Raw genomic sequence first — 21,539 nt, 5'->3', positions numbered from 1 at the left:
TGCTTGTCTGACAAGCTGCATAGCTTTGTGGCTGCTGACTGATTGCTCAAAGATGATACATGTGACAACAGCAATATTAACTCTATACCATCAGGTAGGGCTAATAGAGCCATTATTTTTTGTCTCACGGTGCTTTAGACTGTAACCACTGGGGAAGAGGGGGGATGGGGTCAGAAAACACTTTTATTTATCTTATTCTTAGCACCACTGCGCTCTCTCTTTCTTGCACGCACCGGAGATACACTGCAGTCAGCAGTTCAGTGTGGCCGTTGGCTCTCTCTCTCTCTCTCTCTCTCTCTCTCTCTCTCTCTCTCTCTCTCTCTCTCTCTCTCTCACCCCCATGAGGAATTCTAAGGAATAACAACAAAACTGTCGGCACGTGCACATGATACAAGCCTTCTGTGATCGCGTACACGCCCCCATCTCTCCTCCACGCAGTTGCTAGTAGCCGAGGAGGACACGGAGGATTAAAAAACCATGATGGACTCTTCAGAAGAGGTCATTATCTTCACTCCAGTTTCTGCGTGTGAAAGTCACCGGACGCCACAATCTTCTGAACATAGTCATACTGAGAAATCCAAAGAGAGTTGTGTGGAACAGGGCTCAACACCAACTTTTGAAAGTGTGAAAAGGTGCCCCATTTGTAAGGAACATGCATTTGTGGGATGAGCAGCAGCACTGAGTATGTGGGTTACGCTCATGAAAAATTTACCAAATCTTCTCTGCCAATGCCAAACAGCTTATTCTGCCATTGACTCGTTTGGTGTTTGGTGGATTGGATGATTGAAGTTTGAAGAAACAAGACATATTGGCAATTTAACAATTTCACAAACAGGAGCCTCAGTAGCGTGTGGAAGAACCATACACAGCCACAACAGCCTGGCACCTCCTCGTCATGTTGGTCACCACACTGGTCACACACTGCTGTGGGATGGCATCCCATTCTTCAACCGGCATTTGTCGCAAGTCAGCCAACGTGGTTGTGTTGGTCACTCTGGCACGAACAGCATGCCCAAGCTGATCCCACAAGTGTTCAATCGGGTTGAGGTCAGGACTGCTGGTTGAAGAATGTAGTTTAACCGTGTTGAATCCAGTGACTACTGTAGCTAACGGTAGGCTAACGTTACCTGCTGCCAGGTGTAACCTGTTATAAGTGTTTACTAGCGTGACATGTAAATGTTTCTGTAGCCTTCAAAGTCTGTTTCGGAGCATCAGAGAGCAGCGCAGACATTTAAGTGGCACCGTAATGAAGACTGAAATGTTATAAGTTAACCAATTAAATGAATCTAAAAAGAACAATCATGAATGAAAATACTAGACAAAAAGAGAGAAACAGACAGACACAGAGAGAGTGCTGACAATGAGAGGATGAGTTCTTTGCGAGGGATCTTTCCTCTCAGGTAACAAGAGTTAACTTGTTTAATTGCAGTTCAAATTCCAGCTGAAACACGTCAAATACCAAGTCTACTCACACCACTGTTGAAGCAGTATACAGCGTTCTATTCTACTCTATATGACAGCGTTCTATTCCACTCTATATGACAGCGTTCTATTCCACTCTATATGACAGCGTTCTATTCCATTCTATATGACAGCGTTCTATTCCACTCTATATGACAGCGTTCTATATGACAGTGATCTAGTCCACTCTGTGACAGCGTTCTATTCCACTCTATAGGACAGCATTCTACTCTATATGACAGCGTTCTATTCTACTCTATATGACAGCGTTCTATTCCACTCTATATGACAGCGATCTATTCCACTCTATATGACAGCGTTCTATTCCACTCTATATGACAGCGTTCTATTCCACTCTATATGACAGCGATCTATTCCACTCTATATGACAGTATTCAGCAGCCCAAGCACTGTGGACTGTTTTGGAAGATTTTATTTGGCATTTTAGGCCTTTATCCGATAGGACAGCTTAAACATGAAAGGAAATGACCCAGGGCTGCTGCAGTTCTTGTTGTGATATTAGGCAATATTTAGGTTATTTTGTAAGGTAAACCATTTTAAGATGAATTCAGAATCTTAGAAGATAAAAATCATGATTCTAACATGAATACATTTTTTTCAACACCCCTAGAAATGATGTAGGATTTCCATTAAAAGGTCATAAGGTACAGTAACCTGCCAATACAATCACAAAATACAGCATGTTTTTATTTCATTTCTACTTCATCCGTGCATATACACACTGATAGCATTACTCACAAGCTGCATATGAAGGCTATGCAATTCATTACACTGGTTCATTAGCAGTGCTATGTTGTCACAGTTTAAGCTAGGTTGCAGGACTAAACTAGAGTTCCAATATTTCAAGAGTAACAGTATATAATCAAACAACTGTTCTGTGTTATTGTAGATGAGTTGGGGTATGTATGTACTGTACTTTTAAACCTGCATTAGCATGCGCCAGGCAAATCCGCCATTTTAATAGCAATCCGCCACGGAACAAGCGCGCCTGCTCTTAAAGGGAATGAGATATGACGCTCTGATTGGTTTATTGCACGTTACGCCCAAACCACACCTAGCTACTTCAGACCAACCCATTTTAGATTTGCGTCGGGCGCAAGAGTCATTTATCCCGCCGGTATAATAGCAACAGCACCTGAGATCCACCCACAAAGCTATTTGCGTTTCACGTTTGATACTTTCGTTTCAGATCGTTAAAATAGGGCCCTATATGACAGTGATCTAGTCCACTCTATGACAGCGTTCTATATAACAGCGTTCTATTCCACTCTATATGACAACGTTCTAGTCCACTCTATATGACAGCGTTCTATTCCACTCTATATGACAGCCTTCTAGTCCACTCTATATGACAGCGATCTATTCCACTCTATATGACAGTGATCTATTCCACTCTATATGACAGTGATCTATTCCACTCTATATGACAGCGATCTATTCCACTCTATATGACAGCCTTCTAGTCCACTCTATATGACAGCGATCTATTCCACTCTATATGACAGTGATCTATTCCACTCTATATGACAGCGTTCTATTCCACTCTATATGACAGCGTTCTATTCCACTCTATATGACAGCGTTCTATTCCACTCTATATGACAGCGTTCTATAGGACAGCGTTCTATTCTACTCTATATGACAGCGTTCTATTCCACTCTATATGACAGCGATCTATTCCACTCTATATGACAGCGTTCTATATGACAGTGATCTAGTCCACTCTATGTGACAGCATTCTATTCCACTCTATATGACAGCGTTCTATTCCACTCTATATGACCATGTTCTATTCCATTCTATGTGACAGTGTTCTATTCCACTCTATATGACAGCGTTCTATATGACAATGATCTAGTCCACTCTATGTGACAGCGTTCTATTCCACTCTATAGGACAGCGTTCCACTCTATATGACAGCGTTCTATTCCACTGTATATGACAGCGTTCTATTCTACTCTATATGACAGCGTTCTATTCCACTCTATATGACAGCGTTCTATTCCACTCTATATGACAGCGTTCTATTCCATTCTATATGACAGCGTTCTATTCCACTCTATATGACAGCGTTCTATATGACAGTGATCTAGTCCACTCTGTGACAGCGTTCTATTCCACTCTATAGGACAGCATTCTACTCTATATGACAGCGTTCTATTCCACTCTATATGACAGCGTTCTTTTCCACTCTATATGACAGCGTTCTATTCCACTCTATATGACAGCGATCTATTCCACTCTATATGACAGCGTTCTATTCCACTCTATATGACAGCGATCTATTCCACTCTATATGACAGCGATCTATTCCACTCTATATGACAGCGTTCTATTCCACTCTATATGACAGCGTTCTATTCCACTCTATATGACAGCGATCTATTCCACTCTATATGACAGCGATCTATTCCACTCTATATGACAGCGTTCTATTCCACTCTATATGACAGCGTTCTATTCCACTCTATATGACAGCGATCTAGTCCACTCTATATGACAGCGTTTTATAGGACAACGTTCTATTCCACTCTATATGACAGCGTTCTATATGACAGTGATCTAGTCCACTCTATGTGACAGCGTTCTATTCCACTCTATATGACAGCATTCCACTCTATATGACAGCGTTCCACTCTATATGACAGCGTTCTATTCCACTGTATATGACAGCGTTCTAATCCACTCTATATGACAGCGTTCTATAGGACAGCGTTCTATTCTACTCTATATGACAGCGTTCTATTCCACTCTATATGACCATGTTCTATTCCATTCTATGTGACAGTGTTCTATTCCACTCTATATGACAGCGTTCTATATGACAGTGATCTAGTCCAGTCTATGTGACAGCGTTCTATTCCACTCTATATGACAGCATTCCACTCTATATGACAGCGTTCTATAGGACAGCGTTCTATTCTACTCTATATGACAGCGTTCTATTCCACTCTATATGACAGCGTTCTATTCCACTCTATATGACAGCGTTCTATTCCATTCTATATGACAGCGTTCTATTCCACTCTATATGACAGCATTCTATATGACAGTGATCTAGTCCACTCTGTGACAGCGTTCTATTCCACTCTATAGGACAGCATTCTACTCTATATGACAGCGTTCTTTTCCACTCTATAGGACAGCGTTCTATTCCACTCTATATGACAGCGTTCTATTCCACTCTATATGACAGCGTTCTATTCCACTCTATATGACAGCGTTCTATTCCACTCTATATGACAGCGTTCTTTTCCACTCTATAGGACAGCGTTCTATTCCACTCTATATGACAGCGTTCTTTTCCACTCTATAGGACAGCGTTCTATTCCACTCTATTGGTGCTTTTCCATTACATGGTACCTGCTCGACTCGCCTCGACTCGCCTTTTTTGGTTTTCCATTACGAAAAAAAGTACCTGGTACCTGCTAACAGGTACTTTTTTTAGTAGCCGAGAAGGTGACGTGAAACCCTGCAGGCTGCTGATTGGTCGGAAAGAATCGTCACTGATCACTGCATTGCTAGCGAGAGACGGCATTTTTAAATAGTTTAGCCAGCAGTGTTTTTTTGCTCTAGAGTCATATATATGTGAGAGAAACAAAGCGAGTAGTGACTCTAGAGTCATATATATGTGAGAGAAACAAAGCGAGTAGCGACTCTAGAGTCATATATATGTGAGAGAAACAAAGCGAGTAGCGACTCTAGAGTCATATATATGTGAGAGAAACAAAGCGAGTAGCAACTCTAGAGTCATATATATGTGAGAGAAACAAAGCGAGTAGCAACTCTAGAGTCATATATATGTGAGAGAAACAAAGCTTAGTAGCGACTCTAGAGTCATATATATGTGAGAGAAACAAAGCGAGTAGCAACTCTAGAGTCATATATATGTGAGAGAAACAAAGCGAGTAGCGACTCTAGAGTCATATATATGTGAGAGAAACAAAGCGAGTAGCAACTCTAGAGTCATATATATGTGAGAGAAACAAAGCGAGTAGCGACTCTAGAGTCATATATATGTGAGAGAAACAAAGCGAGTAGCAACTCTAGAGTCATATATATGTGAGAGAAACAAAGCGAGTAGCAACTCTAGAGTCATATATATGTGACCACGGTGGGAAATCTGGAGCAGTAAACGTTAACTATCTCTTTGATATCATGTTTTTTACGGAGACGGAGAACCAGGAAATGAGTCGGGGATATGCGGGGATATGTCAATGGGAAAAGCCAGCTACTAAGCCACGCCCACGGCAGTCGCTATAACGACCAGCCACGCTGAGGCGATACTAAAATCTGCAATGGAAAACGGATGCACAGCGAGTCGAGGAGAGTAGAGTCGAGTAGAGTCGAGGCAAGTTGAGCAGGTACCATGTAATGGAAAAACGCCATATATGACAGCGTTCTATTCCACTCCATATGACAGCGTTCTATAGGACAGCGTTCTATTCTACTCTATATGACAGCGTTCTGTTCCATTCTATATGACAGCAATCTATTCTACTCTATATGACAGCATTCTCTTCCATTCTATAGGACAGCGTTCTATTCCACTCTATATGACAGCGTTCTATATGACAGCATTCTATTCCACTCTATACATCCGCATTATATTTTGCTCTGTGTTGACATTTTATTTTGCTCTATATGACAATATTCTATTACACTCCATATGACAGCATTCTATTCCACTCTATACGACTGTATTCTATGACAATATTCTACTCTACAGTATCTATTTTGTAGTAAATGCTGTGTAGTCACTGAACACAGAAATAAATCATATTTATATATTACACGTTTCTACACCGTCTGTACTCAATTTTATTATGTTCTAAAACCATGTGTAAGGTAGTCCAGTTGAACTAGCTCTAAATAAATTCAGCCAAGTTCAGTTGGTGGAATTGTATGTCTTTAGTAGGTTTATTCTGTCTGGAGTTCCTTTCTTTCCTCTGGCTCTGTGCTGCTGTATTGTGCTGTAATCCAGGGCTGAAGGAGTTAAGTTCTGTGCAGTGGGTGAACTCAAAGGAACTGGCGTTCACGTGGCTAAGCCACTGTTGCTATGGGAGAGAGGCCAGACAGAGGAGAAAAAAACCCTCTCTCTCTCTCTCTCTCTCTCTCTCTCTCTCTCTCTCTCTCTCTCTCTCTCTCTCTCTCTCTCTCTCTCTCTCTCTCTCTCTCTCTCTCTCTGCCAAATAGCCTGGCTGGAAAACCAAACGACTAATGAGAGTACACAGCTCTCCGTCTCCTTCTCTCTCCTTCTCTTCATTTTTCAAATAACATTCACTCTCTCTTTTACTTCAGCCCTCTAAAACATCTCTCCCTCACTCCGTCTCTCTCCATCCGTCTCTCTGTGTAATATCAGAAAGCAAGCCAGTGAGTCATACACCAACAGCACAATGCCAGGCTGAATATTCCAGTGTGTGTTTCAGTCCTTTTGAATCCTACCAGGAATTAAAGTCAAGACCAATTCAAAGAACAAATGAAAGAGACCAAGCTGAGAAAAGAAGCATACATTTGACCAAATATAGCTACTAAAAGCAGTATTAATATAGTATATTTATATGAGATAAGAAAAATAAAACCAGGGCACTCATTGTTAAAGGAGATGAAGCTCTGTTCAGTAAAGCAGATATGATGCAGAGTGTACAGCTATCTCTCATCTGAATTCCTCTAATAGGTTGGGAGCTGCATAAAATAAAACCATCATAGTGTTATGAAGAAACAAGCAATAGTGCAATAGCTTCTAGGACTGGTAGCAACAGATATCTGCGTTCTCATTTAAACTCCAAAATTTCTTTTATCAATCAATTATTTGTTTAGTGAAACATGGGCTGTGTCTCATTCCACATACTCCCGTCAGTACACTGCTAATGTGCACTGACCACTTACTGCTGTAGCGCCCACTTTCGATGGTTAGTATTGTCCTAAAAGGAACACTTACCGGAAATGACGAGCGGGATGAACGTGACGAACGCAACACATGTGAACGCGATTTTCCAGCCCACTTTCCTGTATGGAAATGAGGAGTGGCCGGCTTGGCTTGCCGCCTCTCAAAATCTTTTAAACTGACCTTTGTCAATCTAAAATGAAGACAGAACGTTATGGCCTATTTCTCGCTTAAAATGTTTTTAGAAACACGTTTCGGGGGAACAATTTTCGTAAAATACGAGATCGTATTCCGTCTGACAGTCGGAAATTCTCGAGCAGCCAGACCCACGTGACGCGTTCGTCCAATCAGCTGCCGCTCAAGGGCTCCCTTCCGCTTTGTAGTCAAGATGGCCCCTGTTTAGTGCGAGTAGGGTCCATCGTTCCACACTGAACTTTTTGACCATTTTTAGGGGGTCATCCGGGTACTTTCAGTGCTCTGACTTTTTGCGTTATCTACACGACATACTTCAAACTAAGTGTTTGAAGTGTGCAAGTAGGCGCTTTGAGACAGCCATGGCTATCACATATTGTCCAAATAACAGTCCACAAAAGCCAAACAAAGTTCATTTACTGTCATGTATGACATAAAAAGGCACTAAATCTATACATTTGATAAGCTGGAACCAGCAAATGTCTGGCATTTTTGCTTGAAAATCACTGAAACAATGAATGAGAATTGCTGTAAACAGTTGATCAATAATTGATCAACTGTTTCAGCTCTAGTAGTTTTTCATTAATAAATGTAGCATAAAAGTTACAGTATGTGAGTGGAAGTATATACCGTCATTGACCTTTACAATTAAAGGTGATTCCAATCATGAAAGACAAGAACAGAGCTCAGTCTAAAAAAAAAAAAAACATTGTGCATATTTGTAATGATTTTCTGCACAACCAAACAATACTCACTTATTATAAAAACAGATCTAGTATACTGTAAACCCTGTTAGTAATGTAAAAGACAAAACAACAGCATGGCATATTTGAACATAAGAATGAGGAAGAATGGAAAAAGCATTTATTTTATCCTTGGGACTTCATAAAGGCGGCGTGGTTATGTTTACAATGCCTGGTAATACCCATTATCCAGTTAGTCCAATGAATGTGAAAGCACATCCTGGGGCAGCACAGGGGAGATCAGGAGCAGACAGGAAATGAGAGAACAGGTCAGAGTGGACTGAAACAGAACAGGACAGGGAGAACAGGACAATAGGAGTATACAACCAGACAGGACAGCCGAGAGGGAAACAACCAAAAAGGACAGGGACTGGGCTAAAGCTAAGGGGGTTTTAGTAGCTAGGACACAGATCTTCTGACAATCTAAGGCTTGTTCAGACTGCCAGCACAAATGAAGAAGTGTGTTTGCCAAATAAATAAATGAAAAACATGTTGAAATTGGAAATGCTTGCGCCCCCTGTACCAAAAACTTACCAAACTGAACCGAAAACCCCCAAACCGTTAACGTTACTTTACGCTTTAATTTCCCCTCCGGTTGACATTTCAGGAACAATTAACAAATGTACCGAACTGAACTGAAAACCGTGACCCCAAAACCGTGATACGAACCGAGCCATGAATTTTGTGAACCATTCCACCCCTGGTAAGATTGGGCATCGAGAAACGGTTCCAACTTGGGATGGTTTCAAAAATTACAATTCCAATGGAATCATTTCTTTATTGGTTTTGGTTTCTGTAGCGGCCACCGTACTTCCAGGCGCTTGTTGTGTTGCAGCCATGGAGCACAGTAAGAGGCATTCTACTGAGGCATTATTCTTACGTTGAAAAAGTCCGATAAACTTGTAAATCACCACTGAATCAAAATGAAATGTTCCCTTTTATCTGTGAAATAAACATTTGACCCTTTTCAACTCCACCCCTCAAAGAACCAGAATAGAAAAGGTGTAGGAATTGGAATCAAATGCCCAACCCTAACCCCTAGCCTGTTTTTGTTCATCCCAGAGCAACCATGTTAATGCAATGAATTTGATGATGACAAGATTAAGTGTACTACATTTCAGTGTCAACTGGTGTCAGTGAAGTCCGCAGACAGACACGTCATACAGACAGGTAGGGCAACATTCCATCGGCGCCGGCTTTCTCCAACAAGGTAAGTAAGGATTACAGGTTCACCTCAGGGGGCAGAAAGCAAGACGCTTTAAAAAATATAAAACAGCAGTATGTGAGCTCTCGTCTTCTACTCAGAAGAAAAGATACAGCCAAACTAGATGGACACGCATGAACTACAGTTGCTCGATCCATTTGGAAGATGTTCCAAACTGAACAAGCACAACCTCCTCATTACTGGCTACACCAAAATAGCTTCCCTCACATTCTTTGGTAAAACAGTCTCGTTAGAGGGCCGGGACAGTATTCCCTGACAGCAGTGTTCGAAAAATACACAGGACAGCTCTGGGTCCAAGATACGACTTGGACTGACATGATTGCTTCAATGGAGCTTAGCAAAGGACATTTATAAAAAGTAGGACTTAGTGGTAGTGTGTAAGTGTCCAATGGTGGTTTGGTTTTAACCCTATACTAGAGGCTGTCCATCCCAACAAGAGTAAAAATTTGGAAGAAATACCAAATATTTGTAAACAGAAAGTGCCAGTTTCAGTCTAAATATCTCAATAGTGGGCTTCAAAACCATACCATATTTTATCAGCTCCTCAAACTATCTCAAATCAGTGAAGGGCGCATTGGTGTGATGGAGAGCCAGGTGCAGTCAAGACAAGCTGAGGTTTTTTCATTCCATATTCAGGACACAGACACGGTTAGTCTGGGCTGTTTTCTCGCTGAATGTTTTACTACAAAAACTATGTTTTTACTGTTGAGGATAACCGAAATACAGTTCAGCATAGTTAGCACTTGTAATGCCTCTCTTTTATCAGTGATGATTATCACATATCAGTGGTCAATCTGGCAAAGCCATCCAACAGTTTGTTTTGCTCAGTGTGCACTGACATCATTTCAGGCTATAAAAGATCATTTACTGTAATCTCTTTATCTCCTCAGACATCAGCATTAGCCCTTGCTACACCTGAGTGAAAGGACCACTTTTATCCAGCATTAAAGTACTGGTCTTACGAGTTTTAAGGGGAAAAACTTGATGACTGTAACAACTGTTAGATTTCACCTAAATTCTAAACACAAATCATCTAAGCATTTCCTGACTGGAAACTATGTATCTGACTGGACTGAAATCCATTCTTGAGTGCTTGCTTTCTCAAACTTAAAATTCTTGTTGCAAAGGGAAAACTGAGGTCATGAGATACGGTCAGTTTATGTGAGGCTAGTTTTGTGTTCAGAATTGTCATAAATTAAGGTATTGTGTATTGATTTAAACATTTCCCCTATAAAGTATATGGAAGATAAGCTGTAGAATTCCCCATTAAGTCAAAATGTAAGACCAACAAAGACCATTATCTTTCTACAACTGAGATCCAGTAGGTGGTCAGTGTGAAACGTTTTACAATCCTCTGGTGCTTGGAAGTTAGTTATTTTGGTTCTGATCAAGTTCCATGGGTGTTCTCTTGTCAGTTTTCTAGATATAATGTATTTTTAGCATTATGTGCCTCTAAAATACAAATTCCATCGGAGCCTTGCGATGAGAATATAAGTAGTGTTGCACAGTACACCATTCAGGTCTGACATGGTCCTGCAGAAAACCACAGCAGCTGTCGAGTAGCAGAGCCTAATGTATTCCCAGGGTTATCTGGGAAGCCTGCAAGCCTATAGGAGACTTTATGGCAGCCGTATGTAGCAGTGTGTGTGTGTGTGTTTTTTTTTTTTTTTTTAAGAGATGGGGGAGGGGTACAGCCAGCAATCCAGCCAGCCCGTCCTGGCTTCAGATTACATTTTGTTTCCTTAGGCACCAGAAAACAAACCACTAACACTCTGAGTATCCAGTTACTGCGCTGCCCAAACACAGCATAACCAGGACGTCACATAGCAGTTCTGCAGCTTACCGTGCAAATATCAACTTGATAAATAAAGACGCATCACAACACCATGGACTGCTTTTATTTGCCTTCCCTGATTGCACTGTAATTCATTATAACAGCTTCTGTAATAATGAGCAAGCAACTGAGCGTGTGATGAGTATCTGTAGTTGTCAGCACAAAGACATACTGCACTGTGAACCATTAGATACATAAACATTAAAACATACCTGAAGGTTACTCAGTGAAAATAAACCTCCCTGTAAATGCCTTTGGTAGATGTATTATGTATCTAGACCTGTTGATATGTCTATAACCCCTTTCACCAAGCCTGTTCAAGGCGGGAATGTTGTGCCGTTATTTTGCTTCACCGTTCTGCATGAAAGGTATGGACACTAAAATCACATACTGGGGCAACATTATGCTGGCGTGGTTTGGTTCACTGTAAAAAAGAAAAGAAAAAAAAGAAGCAAAGTCTACTTAATGGCAGAGCTTCTTTACAGCAGTATTGTGGAATCTGTGTAAAAGAGCCTTATGTTAAGGCTGACTGTACAAGTTCAATAAACCATATTCTCATATACTTAATGCAGTACAACGTCAATCCTTATTCTTCTTCACATCTGTCGGTATATAACAGGAGTGTCTCCACTCACTACTGCAAACACCAGGGATGTTAATGATTAACCGTTCATCCGTTACCTGACATCAAGAATTTTGACCGATTAATACTATCAGTTAAAACAATATTATTAAAACAAAAAAGGAAATAAAATGTTTTTTGTATTGTAAAAGAAATTTAGCCTATACAATCTATTTCTTAACTGCGCATGTGCGGCACGGACGATTCAACCCGCCGGTCCTCATCGATATAGTTTTATGTGTCACGTAGCTCTCCGCTGTGAGCACCGATTCCATGGAAGACACACAGCAGCTGAGAACCTTGCAAGTGGATATGGTGGAGACGGGCTCTGACGTATGCTCCACGGACAGCGCGGAATTGTGTCGGTCGCACGGATGGGCAAGCACTTTCAGGAAAGGGGCTGCATATGACCACGACAATGCAAGCGAAACCGTGGCTGCGCAACCGATATCGTACAAGTCCGCGGCTGTCCACAGATGCAGAGCAGAGAATGTATGCAGAGCGTGGGTTTATGATTGATGACGGTTGAATATCATTCATCCCTAGTGAACACTAAAATCACAATATCACAATTTGCCCTGCCACACTAAAAAAGGAGTGTATGCTGTATATTATAGTAGTATACTTTTAGTCAATCATTTAATATTTTGTAATAGGGCTGGGAAATCCTTATCATGATACTAATAAGGACATTTTCGATATCGATATATAAAAATATGGCAAATGTATGCAAAAATCACATAAAAAAAATTCAATTCAAACTGGCTTTCAAATCAATGAACTGTGTTCGACTGTTACACGAGACCAAACACTTCATGTGTGTAAAACAAAAACGTATTAGGTAACTTTGTTACTACGGCTTGCTGAGAAAAATTAAGACATCATGTCATCACTTTACACAGACATTCGATAAACAATAATAATGAACCATCATCCAGGCCTATTTTGGAGGTTAATACTAACCAACCACCAACTAACCAACTGTTAGTTACCCAGTGGGTTCCTACAAAGAGTGGTGGCCTGAGAACATGAGCAAACTGAAATATACACAATGCACTGAACAGCATTCAAAGATAATGTAAATTTCCTATTGGAACAAATGGTATAGCCAAATCCATGTGATGGTACATATCTGTAACAGCCCTTCTGAAGCATCTACGTTAGAAGGTAAAAGCCTCTCTCCTGCCATGTTTACTCTCTGCGTCTCTGTTAGTGTTTGTACTCTAAACAATGCTGCTATTCACGACCCAAAACACACTCACACACAGCTTAATAAAGTTCCTAAGCTGGCTGAACTGCAGCACTGCAACAACTACTGTATGCATGGATTCTGTATGTGGAAGGTTCTTCCCCGGTCACAGCCTGTCATTTTCTGCTGATTAGCCACACAGAGATGAACCTCAGGGCACAACCCTAAAAACAAACTAGCAGCACTGCTACTGTACACACACACACACACACACACACACACACACACACACACACACACACACACACACACACACACACACACACACACACACACACACACACACACGGTGGACTGTAATGGAAAACAAAGGCTCCTATAGGCAAAGACCAGGCTGCCCTGCTCTTTCCATTCATTGTGAATCCAGATGAGTGTGGCAGTTTAATGCCAGGGTTCTGCTGCTGAGCTGTTTTTCAGCTTGTGTCACTCAAGTCCCACCAAAAAACCAAGTGTCTGCGAGGGGATTACAATGCTGTTCAGATGCTCCGTATTTCCCTCTGTGGGTCACTGCTGCACAGATTCTCAGCTCTCTTGTCTATCAGTCTCTGTTGTTGCCATTTGAACTCTGTCATGTAGTTTTCTGTTTTCAGTTTGAGACTGTCCCTTCAGTGCCAATACTGGGCCACTGTATAGGAATTTACAATGCCATTAATGGAGTACCATATTTTAATATTTGGGGGCTTATTCTGAACTTTTTCTAATGCCAGGACCCAAAAGAGAAATGTATTCTTCTTCCTTAAGAGCTGAGCTAATTGAATGCATTGTCATGTTTATCAGGTAAAGAGCACTCAAACAATGAGAAACTAAATGTATGAGCAAACGACTGAATGACTTGCTAAATAAACTAATAAATATTAGTGGTAACATTTAGCTCAAATGTACAGTCAACAAAACTGGTCTCTAAACCTTACATACTATTTGTTCAATATATTTAATAAGCAGCATGAAAATATGAAATAAAAAAACCAGAACTGAGCCTCAACCCACTGTTGCATAATATCAGATACATTATATCATATTTACTAATTGGTTATGAGCTCATTGTGTAATGTTGACTAAGGGTTAGACTATAAGGCTGTGCATTTATGGCTTGCGACTGAGCACATAGAATATCGCAAAATAGTAAACGGTTGATTTGTATAAACAGTTAAGCAGCCCACGGTTATTACTCCAGTGATTCTGTTTAACATCCACTGCAATTACTGCCATTATATATCCTATACACAGAATTGGCTCTAAAGAAATTAAGCAAACTGCATCAGTAATACTAACATTAGTTTCATTGTTTCGCCCACAGCGGCTCTAAGCCAGTCAAACTGGTTTAATCTACTGCTTCCCTAACCACAAATGCACCATTTAATATGTTAAATTATCTGACATAACAATAATAATAATAATGATAATAATAGCCTACCACGTACAGCTATCATTGCTTTGCTTAAAAAGTTGTAAAGAAATGTCAAATCACATTAGACTCGGGCTGCAACTAGGCTAAAAACCGTTTTCATTATCAATAAATCTGACGATTATTTTCTCAATTAATTCATTCATTATTTGGTTCATAAAATGTACAAAAATAGTGAAATCTGCTTATCACAGATACATTATTTCACAGAGCCCAAAGTGCCGAGCTAATTGAACATATTGTCAGGTTTACCAGGTGGAGAGCACTCAGCAAAACGAGTCCTCAAATGGTTTGTGAGCTAATAACTGCATGACACTTCAAATTACTTGTATGGACCAACGGTCTAAACCTCTCAAATAATCAGTTCACTATCATTTTAGACAAGGAGGAGCATATACTTCTCACATGTTTCTTTTAATCCACGGTTGGAAAAGACTTCGGTGCACTTATTTTGTTTAAGGGTCCTCGCTCAAGGACATTTAACATTTTTCCATTTAAAAAAAAATGCAATTTTACATCATTTTGGACCATTATTATTACCATATCTGTGACTAAAACATTGGAAAAGCTAGAGCAGATAATAGATGAATAACACTCAAAAAAGCTTAAAGACAAAACTTGCTAAAGAAGTCCACTGGACACCGACTACAATCATTAGAACTGATAAAAGGAATTTAGTGACATTCAATGGCTTATAGGTGCTGCCCAAAACAGTTTGGGTGCTAGACCTAAGCCTTACAATGGCAGGGAAAGCCCTGTAATCTGATGATCAACCGACTGCTTCAGCTCTAGATTAAAAGGTTTGGATATTTCAGAACAGTTAAATGTGTATACCCGAGAATTTAAATGTTGCTTAATGGCTGGTTGTTTGAGACTGATCTCTACAGCAATTTATATTCATACGTATTAATTTATATCGACTGCTTTTGTAAACTGCATTATTTTTCCACCAAGATAATAGCTATGAACCAATAAGTGGGGAGCCGTTGCTAACCCAGTAAACTCCTGCACTCAACGGTGTAACTTCGGTTTGAGAAATGGGGGGACACAAAACAATAATTAAGTTGACCATATTGATAAATAATGACAGAAAGAATAGTACTAACCTATGCATAAGAAAAATATGTCTTACTTTCTTTATTGCTTAAAATAGGGGGCAATCACCAAGACTTATAAATAGAATAATAAAGTAATTTGAAAGTGGGGGGGGGACGCCCTAGCCTGCACTATTGGCCTATCTGACCACGTACACTTAACAAAAGGCCTGACAGCTTGGCTTGACACACTTCTTCTAATCTAATCTAATCTCCAATCCTTCTCCACTGTATTCAGTCAGCTAGTTAAGCCCCTTGCTAATGAGAATGTGCCCCATTGTGTGGAATTAAACCAGAACACTACTCACGGCCTAAATCACATCACACACAAGGACCAATTCTACAACGGAATCAGGAAACTGGGAGCATGTTTGTTGTGCGTAGCAAGTACATGCAATATGCTGCATAGATGACGGAGCGTGCAATTACACATGAGAGAACGGTTTAGCTTTGACACTGTATGGAATGGAATTATGTCACCTCACTGTTCCTGTCAAAAATAGAAAGCCAACTTTGACATAAACGCATTAGTGAAGTGCAGAATGACCTAGAGCTATGAAGCAGTGAAACCTGGAATGTATCTACATCTCATTAAAAGCACCATGAGTAGTCAATGACATGTGAAACTAAGAAGGACCTGTGACATGTATGCTGGCCTAAATGTATTATATAAAATAGCCTACACATATGAACACAAGAACTGAACTACCACCGATGACTCTCAAATTAAATCACACATAAAAAATAACCCAAAAAAAAGACCTATAACCATAATATAATAGTAATAGATAGGAGTAATATCTGATGACTTATGGTCTTCACAAAATAGCACATATGTACACACTAAATAATCAAATCAGAACTGTGTTGGGGTTTGGCCAGTAATCTGCAGAGGGGCAGATAGAAGGATTCTGTGAACAAAAGAAACGGGGAACAGGCACACTGTACAGTGAGGCTGAACTGTGTATTTGCCAGCCAAGGGCTTGTCAGGGCAAATATTTCATTGTTTGCTGGTTCTGGCATGTTTACCCATTATGAAAAGCTCTTTTTAAGGAGGGGGGAAATGTAGACCAATATATTGCCCTTTTTTTTTTATCAGTCCCCGTCTGCCTACTGACTGCATTAACAAAGCAATTATTACACCTCAAAACAGGATATACGTCTGCTCCTGAAAATCTCCACAAGTGACAACATGGAGGTGTCTTAAAAGTATAGACAATATATTACATGAATACAAACTGCCTATTGTTCAGCCTGCAGCAAGCCAGTTTTGTGTTTTTACAAGTCCCAGCATTCCTGCCTCCCTGTCCAAGTCGGACGGGTTGTTGTCCGCCAGAAAAATTTGGGCAGAAGGGGCTTTCTGGTCGTTTATCACGGTCAAATAATGTGGATTGTGACCAATAACCACGAGATTACATGGATTAGCTCAACGTGAAGGCAGTAACGCGGGGTACATCTAGAAAGCTGACCATACCTCCGTCAGCTGATTTGCAGTGTACAGCAGATTATAGCATTTAGCTGCTCGGGACTCAAATTCCTACACATGCGTTTACAAATGTAGCCGCTCTCAGGGATCAGTTCAAATTCCAGGTGTTGCTTGTTGACAAATGGATTCTTTTGAAATCAACGCTTTACATTATCCTTTATGATTTGAAGGCAGTGTAACGTTACCTGTATGGAGCCCACTATGGTTGAACCATCCTTAGCACTTACTAAATATGAAAACAGGGAGGCTTGTCTTAGCCACAGTAGGCTAAATGATTTACAAATGAAAGAAGTCTGAAGATTTTTAAGTAAATAAGCAGTGTCTGGACCAGCGCGAGCTGCTTGCTTTCTATAACCCCCTACTGGTAGTCTGTCTCCCAAGCTAAGTGGCCGAAATAACTAGACAAACTTATACACGCAACAATGATAAATATTTTGGCGAAACAATGTTAATACCAGCGCTATACTCATTGGTCCAAAAGAGCCACAATAACTAAGAGAAAGCCACAACATAATTTTCGCCTGGCAAGCCTACAACATTGCCTCGCTGGCTAGCCACCAACCACAGAGATTTTCCCATTTGCTTTGCATGTAACAGACCAAAGATGAGGACAAAGTCAGCGTTTCCCTTACCGTCAGGTCGGGATTGTCGCTGTCACGATGGTTAACGGCTCGTATGACCCCGGACCTCCACGGCCAACGACCGAAGTCGCCGATTTCAGGCGGCTCGTCCCCGCTGACACAGAGGAACCGCTTCCCGACCAGCTCCGGCCGAGCCTCGACTGCCATGGCCCTATGCTGGGCAAAAACCCCCCTCGAAAAAACTTCCCAACAACGACGCCCTTACAGACCTGTCATTTACGACATTAAACCAGTTCTAAAGAATCCAACAATAGAAAGAAAATAAAAAAGGAAAATATATAGTTACTAAACGCTGAAAACCCGACCCGGGGGATTTAAATGTGCAGCAGTCTCCACCCGCTCAAGCGTCAGTCTCTTTTCTCTCAGCATATAAAAAACGGTGGAACACTGAACCGCATCACCGCCGCCATCCATACTTGTGTTTCTCCGCTGGATCCCAAGGCATTCACAGGCCGCAGCACGGTTGTGTCCCTCCGCCCTATCGGTACTATTTTCGCAAAACTACTCCTACTGCTCGTAACCTACTTGTAGATCTGCCACGAGCAAGTGAAGACAACTTCTGCTTATATTACGACTGCAGTAGCACTACTATTACTACTATTGTTCGTTCTAGTGCTACTACTGCTGGTATTGCTATCCCGCTATAATTGGAGAGTGTGTACCGATCGACTTCAAACTTGCGGAATTATTGCTGGAGTCCTGTCATTTCGAATCGTTATACTGTACTAGGCTAAATAAATACTTGGCAGTTTAAAATGTTTTCGAAGTCTCTATTTTGGAGTTTTCCACTGTAACACACAACGCGTCCTTATTTTCTTCTATTTGACCTTTATTTTAAAATGTACAAATAAACATTAACATATTGCTAACCGTTTTTTTTAGACAGTTGAGGCAGCGAATGACACGGACTACTAGGTCATTGTAGCCGCCTGAGGTTACAGGTCAAATTACCTGTGCTTTTCTATTAAATCTCCATGTAGCCTATGTAAAAATGACAAATAATAAGGCTACAATGGAGATGGTTGGGGTACAGGGGCAAAATTCACAGGAGTCATTTGAGGGTGACAGCCATGTAGGCTATAATCATAGGCTAGGAAGAAATTTATGTCATGCTGATAATTGCGGCCGTTGTAAGTTACAATTCCGCAACAGAACTATGGCAGCGTGGTTTTACTTGTGAGTTCAACTATATATATTTTTTATGATTTACACGTTACTTTAACAGAAGGGGGAATGTATAAGGCATTTGGTATGTTTTACTTATAATTGCAACATGTGACACAGTATCTCTGCATTTGTGGTGTACACAGGGCACCTATGCAAAAGAGAGTTAACAATCCTCATTGGACCACCTTGTGCAAATAACAGTTGCATGAATGAATAACTTACAAGTAAGTAAGTGTGGGAGTGGATATAGAAAAAGAAAAAGAAAAACATAAAACATGGCAAGGCAAGGCAAGGCAGCTTTATTTATATAGCACATTTCAGCAACAGGGCAATTCAAAGTGCTTTACATAAAACATTAAAGAGCAGTTAGAAAACAATTAAAAAAACAATAATAAACAAATTAAAAACATTAAAAGACAAGAATAAAATTGATAGTGCAGTATAAGAATAAAAGTTACAGTGCAGTATAAGAAATTAAAGTTAATAAAATAGATTATTTAAAGAAAAGCAACATCAAAAAGATAGGTCTTTAGCTTAGATTTAAAAGAACTGGTGTAAATAGTGGAAAAGGACCATGCAAGCATGTCCTATTTACTATAAATTACATATGCAATATACATATACAAGACCCCGGAACCCCACTGAGACAAAGACTCTCACATACTATATAATCCTGAACTTTTGCACATCCATCAACATTTTTGCTGGGAGATGATAGTTCCCAGGAAGCGGAATGACTCCACAGAGTCAATTGTGGAGCCACAGAGGGTAATGGGGGCAGGTGGGGCTGGGTTCTTCCTGAAGTCCCCAACCATCTCCACTGTCTTTAGAACGTTGAGCTCTAGGTTGTTTTGGTTGCACCAGGTCCCCAGGTGGTTAGCCTCCCACATGTAGGCGGACTCGTCTCCATCAGAGATGAGCCCGATGAGGGAGAGGTCGTTCGCAAACTTCAGAAGGTTGACAGACTGGTGACTGGAGGTGCAGCTGTTGGTGTACAGGGAGAAGAGCAGAGGAGAAAGAACACAGCCCTGGGGGGGGGATCCGGTGCTGATGGTCTGGGAGTCGGAGACGTGTTCCCCCAGCTTCACATGCTGTTTCCTGTCAGACAGGAAGTCAGTGATCCATTCTTGGCCCACTGTTGTTTTCAGTAGACATGCTATTCCTTTCAGCAAGATGATTTACTGTAGAACCATGGTGTCTCCCACCACTGTTATGACACCCATTATAATCCAGTAATTTGATAATCTATTTGTGTCTATCTATTAGTGATATTAAATGTTGGATGTCCCAAACATTTCCAAAATGTAATGATGAGAAATCTGATAGTCTTTGTCTTTCCAGTCTAAAAATATTATGCCGGTTATTATAGCAATATTTGATGCAGATCTCTGTTTTGATGTTCAAGTAAAGAATGTTGTCCAGAGATGCTTCTTTCACCTCAAGAAAGTTTCCAAAGTCAGGTCATTCTCGTCTCCTACTGATTTACATAAGGTCATACATGCATTTATTTTGTAATGCACTTTACTGTATGTTGGTGTCAGTTATAGCTGCCCTCACCAACTCCAACTGGTGCAGAACGCTGCTGCCCGAATATTAACAGGTGCCAAGAAAATCACATGACTCCTGCGTTAGCCAACTTACACTGGCTACCCGTTCTATATTGATTTTAAAATTCTACTGATCAAGTTTGAAGCATTAAATGGCCATGCTCCAAATTATATTACGGATTTATTGACCCAACTATGCCTGGGCATTTCCTTAGATCAGTGGATGTGGCTCTGCTGGTTAAGGTTATGGTTATATTGATTATAAAGGGATCAGGCCTTTGCTGTTAGAGCCCCTAGACTGTGGAACTCTTTGCTAATTTAAATCAGACAGGCTACGTCATTAGCGTCTTTTAAATCCCTTCTTAAAACTTTAGTTTATAGGAAAGTATTTATGAATATGTTTCGTGTTTTTTCATCATCCCCTCTATCCACTTTATTTTATCCCCTTGTTTTATGGTCCCTGTGTTGTTGTTTTTATTTGTCTTTGTTTTATCTACTGTTTTTTTAAAGCACAAGAAAAGTGCTATATAAAGTTTTATTTATTATTGTCCATCATTCCATATATTATAATCTGCTGCTTATTTGTATTTTACACCTCTTTAATCTTGCTCTTTTGTATGTGAACATTTCATTCAGAATTTTAAATGGAACTGATATGATTGGGCTCTTTCTTTCAGTGTGGATTTACCAGTTTACTAGTTTCCATTGTCATGCTCCTTTACAGCATCAGACAGAGAGTGAGAGATAGAGAGAGAGAGAGAGAGAGAGAGAGAGAGAGAATTAGTGAAGAAGAGAATAAGGCAGAGGAACAGAGGGCACAAAAGAGAGGGAAGGTTTGTGTGTGTTCTGTGTGCATGGGGCTCTATGGAGGATTGCACGCTTGTGTGCTTCTGCTTGTGTGTGTGTGTGTGTGTGTGTGTGTGTGTGTGTGTGTGTGTGTGTGTGTGTGTGTGTGTGTGTGTGTG

General features: G+C 40.5%; 1 protein-coding gene across 4 annotated transcripts in view; it reads right to left on the bottom strand.

The window, feature by feature from the left end:
* jmjd1cb (jumonji domain containing 1Cb) overlaps window positions 1–18,257 on the bottom strand; it is a 146,541-nt gene extending 128,284 nt beyond the window's left edge. For all 4 annotated transcript variants that reach the window (XM_028566974.1, XM_028566976.1, XM_028566977.1 and 1 more), the window contains exon 1: window positions 17,852–18,257. In XM_028566974.1, the coding sequence (XP_028422775.1) occupies window positions 17,852–18,007 (156 nt within the window). In that variant the 5' untranslated portion in view covers window positions 18,008–18,257. The remainder of the gene's footprint in view (window positions 1–17,851) is intronic.
* Window positions 18,258–21,539: the final 3,282 nt, after the last annotated feature.

The sequence above is a fragment of the Perca flavescens genome, chromosome 21 (assembly GCF_004354835.1).
Source record: "Perca flavescens isolate YP-PL-M2 chromosome 21, PFLA_1.0, whole genome shotgun sequence".
Classification (NCBI taxonomy): domain Eukaryota; kingdom Metazoa; phylum Chordata; class Actinopteri; order Perciformes; family Percidae; genus Perca; species Perca flavescens.
Note: the sequence above shows the minus strand (reverse complement) of the source record. Positions and strands in the feature narration are given on the sequence as shown.